We start from the raw sequence: 17,430 nt of genomic DNA on the forward strand, positions 1-17,430 counted from the left end.
TGATATAGTTGCTGAAGAAAGTGCGGAAATGGGACTGTCTATCAATTGCAAAAAGGCAGAATGTATAGTGATATCCAAAAAGGAGAAGAATTCTATCTGCAGGCTGAAAATAAATGGGGAAGACATAAAACAAGTACAGAACTTTTGCTACTTAGGAAGTTGGCAGGAAGCTTCACTAATTCATATGTTTTGGACATATCCGAGTCTTGGGAAATACTGGAAGGGAGTATTGCAAACTTTCTCTGTACTTTTCAAAGTAAATTTTAAGCCTAACCCTTTGACTGCTTTATTCGGTAATGTTGGAGAAAAATATATTATTCTGGAGACATCTCATTTGCACATTTTGGCTTTTATTTCTCTTATAGCTAGGAGGACGCTCTTGCTTAAATGGAAGGATGTCATCCCGCCTACTCACACTTCATGGTTACGTGATATTATGTTATGTTTAAATTTAGAAAAGATCCGTTGTTCAATTTCTGAACCTAGCCAAGACTTTCACACATTGTGGGAACCATTTTTGAACTATTTTCAAAATCTTTGATTTGTTGTTAAAGTACAGATGTTGGTTAATAACGTATTTCACTATATGATAAGGATTTTTTTCCTCCTTTCTTTCTTTACCAAGCAGCTTCGATCTTGGTAGTGGTTTTAGATTTTTTTTGTATAATAATAAAATTACCATATTTCAATATTATGATTTAATTTACATGAATATAGAGTAATAAGGTTACAAGTGTGATTCAAATATGTATCGGTATTATTTTATCTTTTTTTGATGTATAATATATACTTGTACTCTGTATTCTTCTATGTAGAAATTAATAACAAAAATATTTAAAGGAAGCTGGGTGACATCAGATGGTAGGTGTGACACGGACATCAAAAGAAGAATAGGGATGGCAAAAGACACCTTTACAAGAATGAAGAGTATACTGACTGTGACAAAATAACCATTTATCAGAAGATTGATGCCTATAAGAGGACAATGGGGGAACATTCAAGATGCTGATAAGAGAGAGACGAGAGGGATTAACGAAAAGGAGACACAGATCCGAGTATTGTCAGAGACCGGTGGCTTTGAACCCTGAACTGTTTGAAGTTTGATGGACAGGCGATACCTCAGCAGGGGGATAAAAAGGGATAGGTTTGCTAAGGCAAGAGACACATGACTCCACGAGGTAACGAGACCCTGGAAGCGGTGCGCCCCCACAAGTTGGTGAGAGTTTTGGAGGTCTGGTCGCGGGACCAGCCATAGATGCACAGGGTGGAAAGATACGATCGGGTGGGAGCCCGGTGTGTGTGTCCGCCCTTGCCTGGGTGCCGGGTTCACCGCAGAACGATCGTATCTGGAACGGAGGGGTCACAGTCGGTGACCTCAGAGGACATTACAAAGGGCTCGCCCGAAAGCTAACTGCGAGGAATATCGAAGGTCTGTGTGGAATCCGTTTTGAATATTCATTCGCTTTCGCTCTCTCTCTTCTCCCCGCCCCAACGGCACAACAGCGATTACTGCGAACTGAACTGAACTTTGCGTCACTTGAAACTGATCATTTACCCCTAGACTGCGATAGAGCTTGATTGATCCTATTATCCTAGTTCTGTGTACATGTGTGTTTTATCATTGCTAAACTGTTGAACTTACATCCTTTTGATTAGAGTACTGTGTTGCTTATTTCTTTAATAAAACTTTCTTAGTTCCAGTAATCCAGACTCCAACTAAGTGGTCCATTTCTGCTAGTTTGGCAACCCAGTTACGGGGTACGTAACATGACCAACACTAAACTAGGCACGACAACCCGCCTCAGAGTACTGAAATGTAACGTTTATCCAGTTATGTTATATAGATCAGAATGTTGGACAATATCTAGTAACATGAGGAAACGAATTGAAACAGCAGAGATGTGGTTTTTGAGGAGGATACAAAGAATATCACAGATGAAACGAATATCTAATGAGGATGTCATGAGCAGAGCAAGCACAAAGAGAAATAATGTATGAGATATGAAAAGGCAAGATAACTTCATTGGACATGTGATTAGAGGAGTTAGAATGTACAGTAATTATGGGAAAGATTGAAGGGAAGAAAGCAAAAGGAAGGCAAAGACAAATGATGATGGAGACAGCAGCCAGAGAACTGGAAATGAATACCAGTGAATTGATCCACTTGACCCGAAACAGGAGTGCGTGGGCCATGGTAGTCAAAGCTCAGACTGGACATGGCACCTGGTGATGATGATGATCACTCATTGTAATGTTCAGTTCCTCAACCAATGAAGTTATGTGGCAAAATAGCTGATAAGCATCTGAGATTCAGACATTAATCTCCTAAATTATCTATTCCTGCCATTCTGTGAGACTCATTATCAAAGACACTGAGTTTTCTTTATTCATTTTTTTTCATTAGTGAGGTGAATATCTATTGCCAACTTCTAACAATCGTTAAGAAGGTGGCAGTGAGCAAGTTCTTGAATCAGTGCACTCCCTCTAATGATCTATATTCACTGGGTCAGAGCAATAGCTGCTCAGTTTGGGATGATGTATGAATAAACCTACAGGTAGTGGTCTTCCCATATAACACACGTAAAATGCTGGAGGAACTCAGCAAGTCAGCCAGCTTCTGTGGAAAGGAGTGAACTTCACCAGTACTGGAAAGTAAGGGGGAAGAGGCCTGAATAAGAAGGTGGAGGGAGAAGGAGTACACGCTGGCAGGTAATAGGCCAAACCAGGTGATGGGTACATAGGTGGGCCTGTACCCACTGCCTTTGCCCTCCTTGATAGAAAATAATCGGAGATTTGAGAGGGCTGTCGGTATAGGAATAAGTGAATGCACTTAGTAGATAGCTCACATTGTAGGCACTATGCCTTGGAAAATTCTCTATAACTATTCTTAAAAGACCAAACCCAATCCTGCTCCAGGTCTTCTTCAGCTGATATATATGCTCTAGAAGATGTTGCAATGGGTTTAAACTGTAACAACTACACAATTTATTGCTGTTTAAATGATCATTTACATTCAAAAGATCCTTATCTAATATTCCAAGCAGAGGTTAAGGTGACACAAAGAACAGTGGTTTGGGATCACATAGGGAGAAAACAAAAAGTTATGATACCAGGGTTAACGTAGACTTGAGAAGTTCAGCATCTGGACCAGGATTTACATTTCACGTTTGTCAAAAGGATCAAATGTCTAATCCACTTTACCCCATGTTATCCATTTTGATCTTGTTACATGCATAAGAATGAGTTCTAGATGTTAATCCTTCAGAACAAATGTGTTAAGCACTGTGATTAAAATCAGGTCTAGTCTACAAGCTAAGCATTTTATTCAGTCAATAGTCAACATAAGCATTTACTTAACACCCACTGCTCTATAGTCTTAAATTACTTTCAGTTGCAGCAGGTGAAGATAAGATTTATAAGATATTCATTCATACAATTTAAACAATTGGTAATAATTGCTTATCTTGTTAACACTAAAATGTGCTATTAAAACTGTTAATTATCAACTAGTATGCACAAGATAGTAAAATATTACAGTTATGAATATTAAATGATTCATTAATCTAATTATTTGAATGCCTTTTACAACACATTATTCTATTGCACATGATTTATATTACTGTGACTGAGGACTGTTTGAAAATTAAATACGTGAAAGTTATTGGCATTTGCTTTAGAAGGGCATTATAATGCAACATGAGCGCTGTGACATTAGTGAGCAAAGAAGGCACCTCACAAATTAAACCAAGGCTGCTTCTGCTGAACTAACCAATATTATTGTTTAAATAAAACAGGATGAATTTGATTGGGTAAAATCTTTCTGGAAAACCGATGTAAGAAAGATTATGGAATAATGTGGCAAACTGACTTATCAAATATGTGGTGCTGCCGCTTTTTTCCAACTCAAACTGCCACCTTGTCAAATCCGATATTTCTCAAATCCTTTATTATTCTTCTTGGGGAAGAAAATTATGCATCCTATTATTGAGAAGAAAGTTTTCGGAAATTGTTTTTCCCTTAGTTCTTCTTTGTGAATCATTTAAGTTTATGCCTCCACAGTACTTGATTTATTTTTTTAAAGATCACTTTCAGGTCAACCCCTATTGCCCTCATCATTAGAGAGAAAGGCCATAATTTCATAAGTTCCACTTCATACCCATAACACCTAATAACATTCATTCTAATGAATCCAAACCACACATTTTTCTGCTCTTTTTATATCTTTCTTATAGCTGAATTCTAACATATAACATGCAAGTTACTGTTTGCACCAATGAAGGCTTGTACAAGTTTTTCATCACCTTAAATCTGCTTTCTATAGTTATAAATACAAATCAAAGCATTCCCTTTCCTTTTCTAATACCAGCTTGCTTTATCCCCCTTTAATAAGTTTTTGATGAGATCCCTTCTACATCAATTTAAAATTGTATCATTTGGTATTTTCATGTTTTTTGTCATTGAACTTTATCCATTCTGCAATGTCCTCTTGCAGTCACCAGCCTTAGCAGTGCCTTCTCTTTCATGCTTTTGTTCCAGCCATACATTGGGATAGGCTGCAGTCCTCAACTAAGAATTTAATTCCCCAGTGGGCAGAACTCAAAAGCGGGACCAATTAATTGAAAAAGTAATTCCATATTCCTTTAATTCCTCCATGCATATTATTTATATAAACTTTAAATAATGCTTCCAAAATAAATTCATGAAAAAAAATAATCACACAACATTGTTTAATATGGTCCTTATATTTCTTCTCAAACTGTGTCATATTGCGTCAATCAAATGCTCACAATCTATACCACACGTTCTCAGTTTTACCCGTTCCGCCTTTTATTTCAAGTTATTTTACACTGTCAATAAAACACAACCACTATTAAGAATGCAGTCATTTTATTATGTAAATGACATCGTAATCTTCTCTTTCAGTAACCTGGATCTGTGAGTTATGCAACCTTCTCATCCTCTCTCCAGTCTTCCATCATTCAACATTGTTGCTGCTCTTTTGTCATAAGTATCAGTCTGTTACATGGTCTAATCTGCTAAGTCTTTACATTTTAGACTTATGGGTACTTATGGGTACTCTTACTTAAATCTCTTATTATTTAGCATCATGGTGAAATTCAGCTCCACTTCCTTTCATCCTTCCATCTCATCCTCTTCTCTCCCTACCTTCAACCCAATAATCCTCCGACCTCTGTTTTCTAACCCCTGGCCACAGTACTTCACATTTGTTCCCCATTAAAAGCTCCCTCCTCTAATCTAACTAAAATCAGGGAAACAATGGAGTTAAAAAAGAACTTTCATAGAGAATAAGGAAACATCATTTGTTAAATCATTTTTTAAAGTTTAAAACTATTAACGAATAAAAATCTTTGCGAAGAAAAACAAATGTAGATCATAGTAAAGTTTAAATTGATTTGAATTGCCAGGAAGATTAATGATTCAGTTCATTTTCTTCAGTATAATGTTTAACAAAACTACATGAACAAATCTGAAGTTCCTGCAATTCTGTGATCACATCATCAATTATTATTACCATTTTTTAAAATAACAACATACATCAAATATTTGTATTTTATATAAATTTGGCACTCAATGTAAAAAGAAATGATATTTAAATACTTTACAATAAATTATGTACACTGGAATTTTAAAATTCTGCAGGCTGTAGAAAATCGGCAGTACTGGTGGTTTTAAATTTTTCTGGTACAAATGATGTAAAAGTTGAGACTAGGCAGGGTCACTTAATAGTGATTAGTTTCCAGCCTTTCTTCTCCTTAATTCAATGCATAGTTGAACTGGTTTGCAAACTTTTCATGTTTTCTTTTATCTAGAGAAGCCATTGCTTTGGAGACTCGTTTCAAGGAAGCTCTGCAAAGAGAAACAAACAAAAATGTAGTATTGGTTACATTTAGAGTTTGCTCACGTGATATTATTGAACTTGATCAAAGCACATTATAGAGCATTACAACAGCTTTAGCTACTGCAAATATAATGGCATCAAGACCACCTGCTGCAATAGAATAAGCCAATTTATTAAAAATAACACTCAGTAGCTCAGACAACTTCTGTGGATTGGTTCAGGGTTCAAAGTTCAAAAACTGTTTAATATCATTTCCAGTACACAAGTGTCAAGAAGAACAAAATAATTGTTAGTCTGATTTGATGCAGCACAAAATAAGATAAAGGACACAATAAACATAAATACATAGCTTCTAAACATAGGTTATTTGTATGGCCATTAAGTGCTGCTAGGCACAGGGAGTGTTGATACATAAGGTGACTGATAGGAAATGATACAGTATTGATGGTGAGGGGTGTTGATCAACCTCACTGCTTGAGGAAATTAACTGTCTTTGAGTCTGGTTGTCCTGGTGTGGATGCTACTTAACCTCCTCCCTTATGAGAGTGGGGCAAACAGTCTATGAGAAGGGTGGGTTGGATCCTTCATGATATTACTGGCTTTTTTCTAGGGCCTTTCTGAATATATGTCCATGATAGCGGGTAGGCTGGTGCCGGTGATGCATTGGTCAGTTTCCGCCATCCACAATTTAGTTAACATTTCAGATAAGTGAACTTTTAGTCAGCTACTTTCTGACCCATTGAGTATTTCTAGTGTTTGTTTTTATTTCAGATTTCCAGCATTTGTAATATTTTGCTGTCTAATTAAGTAAGTTACTACAGGATTCTTATTGAGGGCTATGTCTTAAGGATGCACAAATATAATGTCCTTCAGCTTATTTAAAAATTTTTAAGGTATCTGTTGGATAAGTGTGACGAAGATGATTGGTGCTCCATTAGAAGACACATCTGTGGTCTCAATGAGGCCTTTCGAAGAACTGATGAACACTATCAATAGATTCCTAACAACTGAGAAGTGCCTACTAGGGAAAAATAATGGAATTAAAAAAAGGAGAAACATATTTAAATGAGACATATCGATTCAATGAAGGCAACAAAATCTACAAAACATTTGTTTCACTGGAGCCCCAGTGATGAAACGTGAAGTGAGATAGACAGTAAAACCCAGCCTGAACAGAATTACAAAATGGGCTGAGGTGGATCAGCCATCCATTGTACTTTTTGCTTTCTCCATTGACTTCCATGCACAGAAAATCAACTGGAGCATGTGACAATTGGCTTGTGTGCTAAGAAAAATTGGGTGTGCTGTTTATTGGGCAGCTGGTATTTTAATATATAATTATTTTGCTCTCCAACAGATCAATATTTGAGAACCCAAAGATGAAAATAAATTGGAAGTTTTAAAGCAATGCCACAGGCCTGGATATTTCAGTATTGTTGTAAACTACTACTATTGGTGGACTTGATACTCTCTATAATCTGTAGATTTCCTTTACTATAAAGCACCTTGGCAAATGGAGATGAAACTCAATAGGTTATAATTGAGAACAGTTAACCTGTTCACCAACCACATGCTAAACGCTAAACCTTCTCCAACTAACCGTGCTAGGTGAATAATGAAAACCAAACTAACATTCTTTTCTTCTCAGACTTTTCATACTATTTCACTTTTGAAAACCCAGTTGTTTACAATTTATAACTTGTATCTCTGTGCGTAATCCCAAACTGAATCACAAGAAGGTTGTAGGTTGGTTTAACTCAGTGACAAACAAACTGGAAATAAACTAGCTAATTAATACTCTATTAGTAAATTCCCTACACCTAGGGTGACAAGTGACTTTGCACTTTGTTGGAGAAATACTGAACAGCACAAAGCAAAAAAGCAAAACACTGCAGATGTTGGAAATGTGCATCACAAGAGGAAAAACGTTGTAGACTCTCAAGTCAAGCAGCAGCTATCAAGAAGGTACAAAATATAACTAGTTCGAGTGAAGAATTCCTAAACCTAAAGTTGGACTAGAGAGTAACAACTAATACCCTGAATTCAGGTCATGTCAACTTCAAAATACTGTATGTTTATATTGGAAAAGGTTTAAGTAATAACTTCTAATATGCATTTATCTATTTTTAATGTGATCCAGAAAAAGAGCGCAAGATTGAAGAAGATGGAGGCGCATAGCCGCCAATTCCGGATTCGGGATGGCACCCACTGACTGACTGAATGTGTTCCAGAAATATGTTTGTATTTTTAGCTATTTTGAAATCTTGAGAGTATTCTAAAGATATACCTTGACCAGGACTCAAAACAATTAGCCCGTTTAAAACATAACACTTTGACCTTGAGAGAATGCATTAAACAAACACGGTAGTAGAGAAATCACATTGCATTCTGCTCCTGAGATTAATTCCATTAAATTGAACGGAGCAGAATTTTGGAAGTGATTTGCTGCTTTCACTATAATGCATATTCAGCCAGGCACTTGTGTATAGATATCTACTCCAATTCTCTACCTCTGGGCTTCCGACTCCTTTACTAACTACAGATATTGAGTAGTATGTGTGTGATTGTGTGCATACACAAGGATTTTGATTGCAATCACATGACACAAACCTAACTAAAAACATATTTTAATTGTTGTTTATGGTTTGCCATGTAATTCCCAATTCCAAATTACTTTTTTCCCCTCAGGATTGTTTACCTTTCCCCCTTTGCATGGAATCAATATCTTAGGCAGATCATGAACACAAGAGGTTTTGCTGATGCTGGATATCTTGAGCTTCTGCTCGCTTCCTTTCCAGACCTAATGAAGGGTCTCAGCCTGAAACATCAACACTTTATTCCCCTCCACAGATGCTGCCCACAATGCTGAGGTCCTCATTTTTCATGTGTGTTGCTCAATGTTTTTAGCAAGTTCCTTTCTTCTTTAATGTCCCTCTTTTCCCAAACCTGCTCATACTGTATTTATTATCCATTAATCCCATTTATTATCCATTATTCCCATTCAACACACTGCAATATCAATTCAGAGCTTTCCCCTTGTCAGTGAGAATGGATACCACAAATAAACTTATATCTTTGTGGGATCTAGGCATTGCTAGCAAGGCCAGAATTTATTGGATCCCTAACTACCCTTGAGAATTAGAACTATTGCTATCCTTCTGGAGGAGGTACTCCTACAAAGGTATAGCAAGGGAATTTCAGGAGGGGCCCTGTATGTGTGTTATTCCACATGTTGCACATGATGGTAGAGCTTGTGAACCTGGGAGATATCATCAGAAAAGACTAGACAGTTTACAATATCCCTGCATCTAGTTTTTTTTAGATATTTACAAATTCGAGATTATGTTAGGAAATATATACCCAACTTTGAGGTTTTAGACAAACATGAGTCCCTGGAGGCAATAAATAAATTTGATCCTGTTACTCGTAGTGCGGTATCCTATTTTTATCAGATCCTATATAATGGAGCTCGGGTGAATACTGCAGGTCTTAAACAGGCATGGGTGGATGAATTGGGTATAGAACTGACAGAGGAGGTCTGGGATGAATGTTTAAAGAGTATACATGATTGTTCGGTCAATGACAGAGACAGACTTATACAGTTTAAAACAATACATAGACTCCATTATTCCAAAGAAAAGTTGCACAGTTTCTACCCTGATGTTTCGCCAGTTTGTAATAGAGTAAATCTGTGAACAGTAACTTGTCACATTCATTCTGGTCATGTTGTAAGCTTTATGCATACTGGAAAAGTATTTTTCACTGTTTCTGAGGCTTTTGGGAAGCGGTGGGAACCAGACCCGCTCATAGCCATCCTTGGAGCAACAAGCTCCCTATCTTCAGCCAATATGTATGAAAAACTGGCTGTATTGTTTGGAATGTTGATTGCTAAGAAGTTAATCCTGCAAATGTAGAAAATGGACTCTGTGCCTACGTACGATCTGTGGCTGAGAGAATTGGCAAATACTTTACATTTGGAGAGACTAAGACTATGTAATGAGGATGGAGGGGACATCTTTGAAAGGATATGGGGCCCTGTATTGGACTTTCTTACGGGGTGAAGACTGAGGTTTTTTGGTGCGGTGCACCTCTGCTGTGTATGTTTACTATTTTTCTCCCTTTTGCTGCTCAATATTTAATTTGATTTTGCTATGGTTGTGGTTTTTGTGGATGTGCTGTTTTTTTTGTTCGTTTGTTAGTAATAAATAAAAAAGAAAAAGAAAAGACTAGACAAGTAACTGCGGTGTATTTGTAACACACACAGAATGCTGGAAGAACTCAGTAGGCCAGGCAGCATCTGAAGGGTCTTGGCCTGAAACATCAACTGTATTTTTTTCCATAGATGCTTCCTGGCCTGCTGAGTTCCCACAACATTCTGTGTGTGTTGCTTGGATTTCCGGCATCTGCAGATTTTCTCTTGTTTGCAGTGTATTTGTAGATGGTATACTTTGAAGTCACTGTGCACCAGTGAATTAAGGAAGAAATGCTTTGAGTGTCAATTGGATACCAATCCGATAGACAACTTTGCACTGGATATTTCTGCAGATCTTAGAATTATTGTGGTCCAGGCAAGTATAACCTATTCTGTCACACCCATGAGCCTCGCCTTGTTGATGCTGAAAAGGCTTTAGAGCAGAGCTTCCCAAACTCGGGTCCACGGATCCCGTGCATAATGGTACTGGCCCATGGCATTAAAAAAAAGTTGGGAACCCCTGCTTTAGAGGATCAAATGTTGACAGCACACCCAGTTTTTGACCCACTTTCATGACTACTGTGCTTATCAGATGGTCCTGTTGAATTTCTAGTCAGTGCTGATTCCCAAGAATGTTGATGGTGAAAGATCGGTTATGGAAATGATACCATAGCAGTTAGTGCAGCACTATTAGAGTGCCAGCAATCAGGGTTAACTTCCCGTGCTGCAAGGTGTTCGTATGTTCTCCCCAAACACAACTGTATGAGTTTCCTCCAGATGCTCTGATTTCCTCCCATGGTGCAAAGACATATGATTAGGGTTAGTGTGTTATGGGCACAATACATTGGTGCCAGAAGCATGGTGACACTTGTGGGCTACAATGTATTGCACTGTATGCTTTGATGTACAAATAAATCCAACTTAAAATGCCGAGGTTAGGTGGTTTAATACCTCTCTCATAGAGGGATCATTGTTGGGCACATTTGAGGCACAAAGGTTACTTTGCATTTATCAGTCCCTGCCTGAGCCTCTCTGTGTGCAGGTATGAACTGTTGCATTTGTTAAGGCATTGTGCAATCTTCAAATTCATTTGGAATCAGCCACAGACAACTCCACTATTGAATGTATAATGAAATGATTATTGTTGAAGTATTAGCCACTGACATTTGATCCTAGGATACTGACCTAAAAAGATGCTTTGGCTGGCATGATTGACCTCCAACAACCATCACCATCTTTATGCAAGGTATAACTCCAAACATTAGAATATTTTCCTTTTGCGAACACGGATTTCAGTTTCTATAGGGCACCTTCATGACCCACTTAAGTCAAATACCAATGTAATGGAAAGTGACTCTCATGTCACCTGGGCAATTCACCTCTTTGGTTCCTGCTTTGACCATCACACTGATATGATGTGGAAGTGAGTTCTTGCACAGTTTGATATATTTTGCACACTACTTGTCTACCCTGTTGGTGTGTTTTCACTGATTCTATACAGTTATTTGATATATTGAATATGCCCGCAAGAAAATGATTTCAGGATTATATATGGTGACATATGTGTACTTTGATAATAAATTTACTTTGGACTTTGCTGATGACTGACAGCAGACTTGTCGGTGACAATTAGCCAGATTAGCAAGGCAATATTGGGCCATTCTCCATGTTGTCAGTGCCAATATACTAGAACAAATTGGTTAGATGCACAGTTTGTTCTGAAGTGCAGATATTCAGAACTACTCCTGGGATGTTGTCAGTAACGATACATGTGAGTAGTCTGCTCAGCCATTTCAAGTAATATTTAAGAGTTGACCACTCTAGTGGGTCTGGATTCACATACTGTCCAGATGGGTTAGAACAGCAGATCTCCTCTCAATCATTATCTATTGTTTTGCAGAATACCTAAAACGAAGTTACAGAAACAGAATGGTGGGGCTTTAACTCAGCTATCTGTATCGTTATTCCAGGCATCTGAATTATTAGTTTATTAGTTTAACCAAGTCTCAATAATAAACACTTTTTAATAGGCAGCAGGTAGTAATCTAATTTTTTATTGAGGCTGTATGGGACTAGGCAGAATAATAGTTCAGCATGGACTAGATGGGCAGAAGGGCCTGTTTCCACATTGCAGTGCAATAGAGAGTCTATGGTCTGACGGTACCCCAATTAGGATATTCCTTCCAGTTATAATCCCTGAACCTTGGAAAAATTGCAGTACAATTTCACCAGAATACAGGTTCAATTCCTTGTTCTTTGATTTAAGAGAAACAAAATAGGTAACAAAAAAAAACTACTCCTCCAACATAACTTGTGAAATTGAAGCCTGATCAAGTTAAATGTCATTAAATGAAAGCTCTCCATAATTGCTCAATATTCAATATTCCCAAAAGATGGTGAAAGAACTTTCCAGAGATCCTTTCGAGAGGGCTAAAATATAAAATCAAGGATGTAACACTGAGTTTTATTATGAATTTGTCAGACTGCATTTGGAGTACTGGGAGCAGTTTTGGTCCCTCTATCCAAGAGAGGATGGACCGGCTTGGAGAGGGTCTAGATGTTGTTCACAAGCATGATCCTGGGAACGAAAGGGTTAATGGCTCCGGGCCTGTGCTCACTGGAGTTCGGAACGGGGTGGGGGATCTCACTGGAAGCTATCAAATATTGAAAAGCCAAAATAGAGTGGACATTGAGAGGATGTTATCACTAGTGGGGAAGTCTCGGACCAGAGGCACAACGTCAAAATACAAGGACATCATTTTGGAACAGCAATGAGGAGGAATTTCTTTAGCTAGAGAGGGGTAAGCTGCGGTATTCATTGCCACAGATGGGTATGAAAACCAAGTCATTAGGTATATTTAAAGCAGAGGTTGATAGGTTCTTGATGAGTAAGAACATCAAAGGTTATGGGGAGTAGGCGGAATGGTGTTGAGGGATAATAAACCAGATATGATGCGATGGTGGAGCAGACTCGATGGGTCAAATTGCCCGATTCTACTCCTATGTCTTATCTGCATATCATCATTTACCAGTACCAGTTTCTCTCCTTACTTTCAAAACTGACCAGTTATCAAAATGCACTGATTATATTTACAAAGAGCTGAACTCTTCAGCAATTTCCAGGAACCATTTTCCATGATGGTTACTATGTTACATTCACACTTCAAGCATTCAGTGTCCTTTCGCCAGATCTTTACACATTCTTTCATACTTCTGTAGTTTTAGTTTCTGTTTGATGCAAATCTAAATAACATCTATTTTTTTTGCCTAAAATGCTTTCCTTTAAAATTGAAATGAACAATCAGCACCCTAAAAGGTTTAATGTCCTTTATGCAAATATAAACAATAAATTTGGTTTTAATCAATAAGATAAAGAATACAATAATTTAAAAAACACAATATATATAAATACAAAAGATAGCTTTTATACATAAATTGATTGTATGTAATGAAGAGGATATAAAATATGTTCACATCCAGGCTTTCAAACAGATCTTCAGCCTTACAAAACATGATTACTGTTGTAGCTGTAGTTAGTTTAGGAATGATTAGTTTGAACAAAACTGAGCAATAAATAACCAAACGGAAAAACCCGAATTCAATAAAAATTGTAATTACTCAAATACGAGTTTCTGAACACTGATTTCCCTTGCAGCAGTTCCACAAGAGATCAATACTTTAAGCTATGTAATTCCTTGAAAATACTTTCTGTTAATGAAAGCACACCAGGACACCCTGTACATTTAACAGCATCGTATCTATCTTCAAGACCTGTGAAATTAGAGAACAGCAGAGCTGCAGCCCAAATATCTAATGCTTAAGAGGAGTCTTTAGCACTAATTCAGTGGCCTTGGCATGTCTTGGTGTGTAATGCTAAGTCTGGTATCAGCATCACTGCGCCGTATGGTGCTGCAAATGAAATGATATCCATCTCGGCCTTGTGCAGCCATTCTCTACATTCTATTGACAGAAACAGCAGGATTTTATTACTTGTTAAAATCACGCCTTTTTCTTTTTTTAAAAAAAATGGGAAGTTAATTAACCACCTAAGCACTCTAAACATGAAAATGTTACACCTTACAAGCAATTTATATTTTGAATGTAGTTTTATGGTTAAGTTTTGTGAGGAACAATGGGAATTATTCAGTTAATATGTCTGTAACACCTGCTCCTTTTCAAATCTGTCTGAACAGACACATGGGGCTTTTATTTCACCAAATGACTGCACCAACAACAACACTGCACTCCTTCAGTACCTGAAATGAAATGCCAATAATAGGACACTACAGCACAGAAATGGGCTATTTGGCCCATCTAGTCCATACTGAACTATTAATCTGCCAAGTCCCATCGACATACCACAGCCCTCTATTCCCCTCCCATCCATGTACCTACCAAATTTCTCTTAAATGCTGAAATCAAAACTACATCCACTACTTCTGCTGGCAACTCGTTCCACACTCTCACCACCCTCTGAGTGAAGAAGTTCCCTCATGTGCTCTCTTTAAACATTTCAATAGAATAATGCTGATTCATTTTAAGGTTTGCAGTGGACACAAAGCAAGGAAACATAGCAAATAGTGAGGATTGAGTTTTGTGAGAGTAATGAAATAGAAGAGCAAAATAGGGTCGTTAATTTTGACAGAAAGGCTGAGGAAAAGCAGTTTTAGCTCAATGGTACATTATTAAAGATAATTCAGAAAAGCAGAGACCAGAAAGTACAGAGGCTTATGTTTTTAAGATGGCAGGTTTGAGCTGAGGAAGGTGCTAAGATGGCAGTTGACAGCTTTAACACTGTGTCCAAAAGAAAGCAGATTTTATCAAATTTTTGTACACGATTGCCCAGGTCCCAACTGGGATATTACGGATAATTCAGGTCACTAGGCTTCAGGAAGGATATCACAGTCTTAAAGATTCACCATAATAGAAAATTTCAGGATCTGTTTGTTGGAGGGAACCTTTCTTATTCTGAGCAGCTCTCACTGAAATATAACCTATCAAATACCCACTTTTTTCAATATCTACAGATTAGAGATTTTTTAAGATCTAAACTACATATATTTCCTACTAGCCCAGGTAAGAACATAATAGATGTAGTTTTTAATTTGAAACCTGTTGATAATGGCTCTGTTGATATTTATGGTCTGTTGTTGGGACTGAGAATGGCTCCTTTAGAGAAAATTAAAAAAGATTGGGAAAAGGATTTACAGACTTCATTATCTGATGAGACCTGGAGGGCTATTTTCAAAATGGTTAATTCTTCATCATTATGTGCTCGTCATTCCCTCCTGCAATTTAGAGTGGTAGATAGGGCTCATATGTCTAAAGACAAGCTCTCTATTTTTTTTTGCAGATATATCTCCTTATTGTGACAGATGTAATAATGGAGAGGCTTCATTAATTCATATGTTTTGGCCATGTTCGAGCCTTGAAAAATATTGGAAAGATGTATTCCAAACCTCTTCCTGTACTTTTTAAATTTAATTTTAAGCCCAATCCTTTGACTGCCTTATTTGGTATTGTTGAGGAAAGAGCTATAATTTTGGAGCCTTCTCATTTGCGGGTACTGGCTTTTATTTCTCTTGTGGCTAGGAGGGCGATCTTGCTTAAATGGAAGGAGGTTGCCCCCCACACACACATGCTCAATGGTTATGCGATGTTTTGTCATGTTTAAATTTAGAGAAGATTCGTTGTTTGATTTCTGATTCTAACCAAGATTTTCAAACGCTATAGGGACCCTTTCTGAACTATTTTGAAAATCTTTGAATTGTTATTGTGATTAAAATATAGATCTGGGCCATTATTATAAAACACTATATGGTAAAGTACTCTTTTTTTCCCTCTTGTTTTTTTTTACCAACCAGCTTTGTCTTGGAAGTGGGTGTAGATTTTTTTTATAATTAACTATATAATTGTATTTCATAATTCAATTTATTTTATCTGATTGATCATGAATATGGGATACCATGATTATATCAGTGTGATTTATATATACTGCATTTTGTGTTATCTTATTTTGATTTATAACAAGTATCCTTATGAATTCTGTATTTGTGTATATGAAATTTAATAAAAATATTGGAAAAGAAAGAAAGAAAATGAAATCAAAGAAGAAAAAACATATACAGACTAGGGAAAATGGGTTTGTTCTTCTTCAGAGTAGAAAGGTCAAGAGATTTAAATGAGTTGTTCATAATCTTAAAGGGAGACTTGGCATAGCGGTAATTACCACTGGATCAGTAATCTAGCGACCCAGTTACACACTGGGGACAGGAGTTCGAATCCCACCACGGCAGATGAATTTGAATTCAATAAAATTATTTGGTGACCATGAAACCATGCTGATTGTCGTAAAAACCCATTGGTTCACTACCATCCTTACCTGGTCTGGCCTATATGTGACTCCGGACCCACAGCAATGTAGTTGACTCTTAAGTGCCCTCTGAAGTGGCCTGGCAAGCCATTCAGTTGTATCCAACCTCTAAAAAGAAAATAATAAGGAATGTACCCACAAGGACACCTCAGCATCGAGCTAGGCACTGGAAACAACAACGGCAAAACCAGCCCTGTCGACCCTGAGAAGTCCTCCTTACCAACATCTGGGGACTTGTGCCAAAGTTGGGAGAGCTGTCTCAAAGACTCATCAAGCAACAGCCTGACATAGTTGTACTGACGAAATCATGCCTTACAGTTAACATTCTCCACCAACACTATTCCTGGGTATGTACTGTCTCATCACAGTGGTATACAAAAGAGAGGGAGTTACCCTGGAAATGCTCAACATTGACTCTGGACCCCATGAAGTCTCATGGCACCAGGTTAAACATGGGCAAGGAAACCTCCTGCTGATTACCACGTACCATCCTCCCTTAGCTGATGAATCAGTACTTCTCCACGTTGAGCAGCACTTTGAAGACCCTGACCTGGAGTTATACTCTGACTTCGGTTCTTTGCAGGAATGTGACCTGCTCTCAGGGCCTCGTGACCCGCCGCTTTTCTGATATCGCAAAGATGCAGCCTGCACGACTAGCCGGACTTTCATGGCTCTGAAGACATGCTGATTCTAGGCTGGTGCTCCTGAATGAAGCATTGCAGGAGAACACGGAACACCGGGAGCAGCAGGTTAGCTGCCAGGGATTATGTGTCCAGGGGGCTGCGCCTTTCCAGGGCTGGCTCTCTAGGCACAGAGCTCGGAAAAAGCAACGCATCGGGCTTTTAACACCGTAAATCAGCAAGTTGTTTACGTCTCCCCTCTCGCTGTGAAACGGTGACACCTCTTTTTCCCGTATTAGGGACAGAGATATGTCGAAATACTGGATGAACGAGTAGTCTTTGAGGTACTGCAAGTCTGTGTCTTTATTGATGCTCGCTGCACGGT

At 37.9% G+C, this 17,430-nt stretch overlaps 1 protein-coding gene across 2 annotated transcripts in view; it reads right to left on the minus strand.

The window, feature by feature from the left end:
* Positions 1 to 3,060: 3,060 nt before the first annotated feature.
* The window catches only part of uvssa (UV-stimulated scaffold protein A), a 255,985-nt gene continuing 241,615 nt past the window's right edge, over positions 3,061 to 17,430 (minus strand). Inside the window, exon 13 of one of the 2 annotated variants that reach the window (XM_063047029.1) lies at positions 3,061 to 5,868. In XM_063047029.1, the coding sequence (XP_062903099.1) occupies positions 5,775 to 5,868 (94 nt within the window). In that variant the 3' untranslated portion in view covers positions 3,061 to 5,774. The remainder of the gene's footprint in view (positions 5,869 to 17,430) is intronic. The other variant, XM_063047028.1, reaches the window with a different exon arrangement.

This window comes from Mobula hypostoma, chromosome 4 (assembly GCF_963921235.1).
Source record: "Mobula hypostoma chromosome 4, sMobHyp1.1, whole genome shotgun sequence".
Taxonomy (NCBI): domain Eukaryota; kingdom Metazoa; phylum Chordata; class Chondrichthyes; order Myliobatiformes; family Myliobatidae; genus Mobula; species Mobula hypostoma.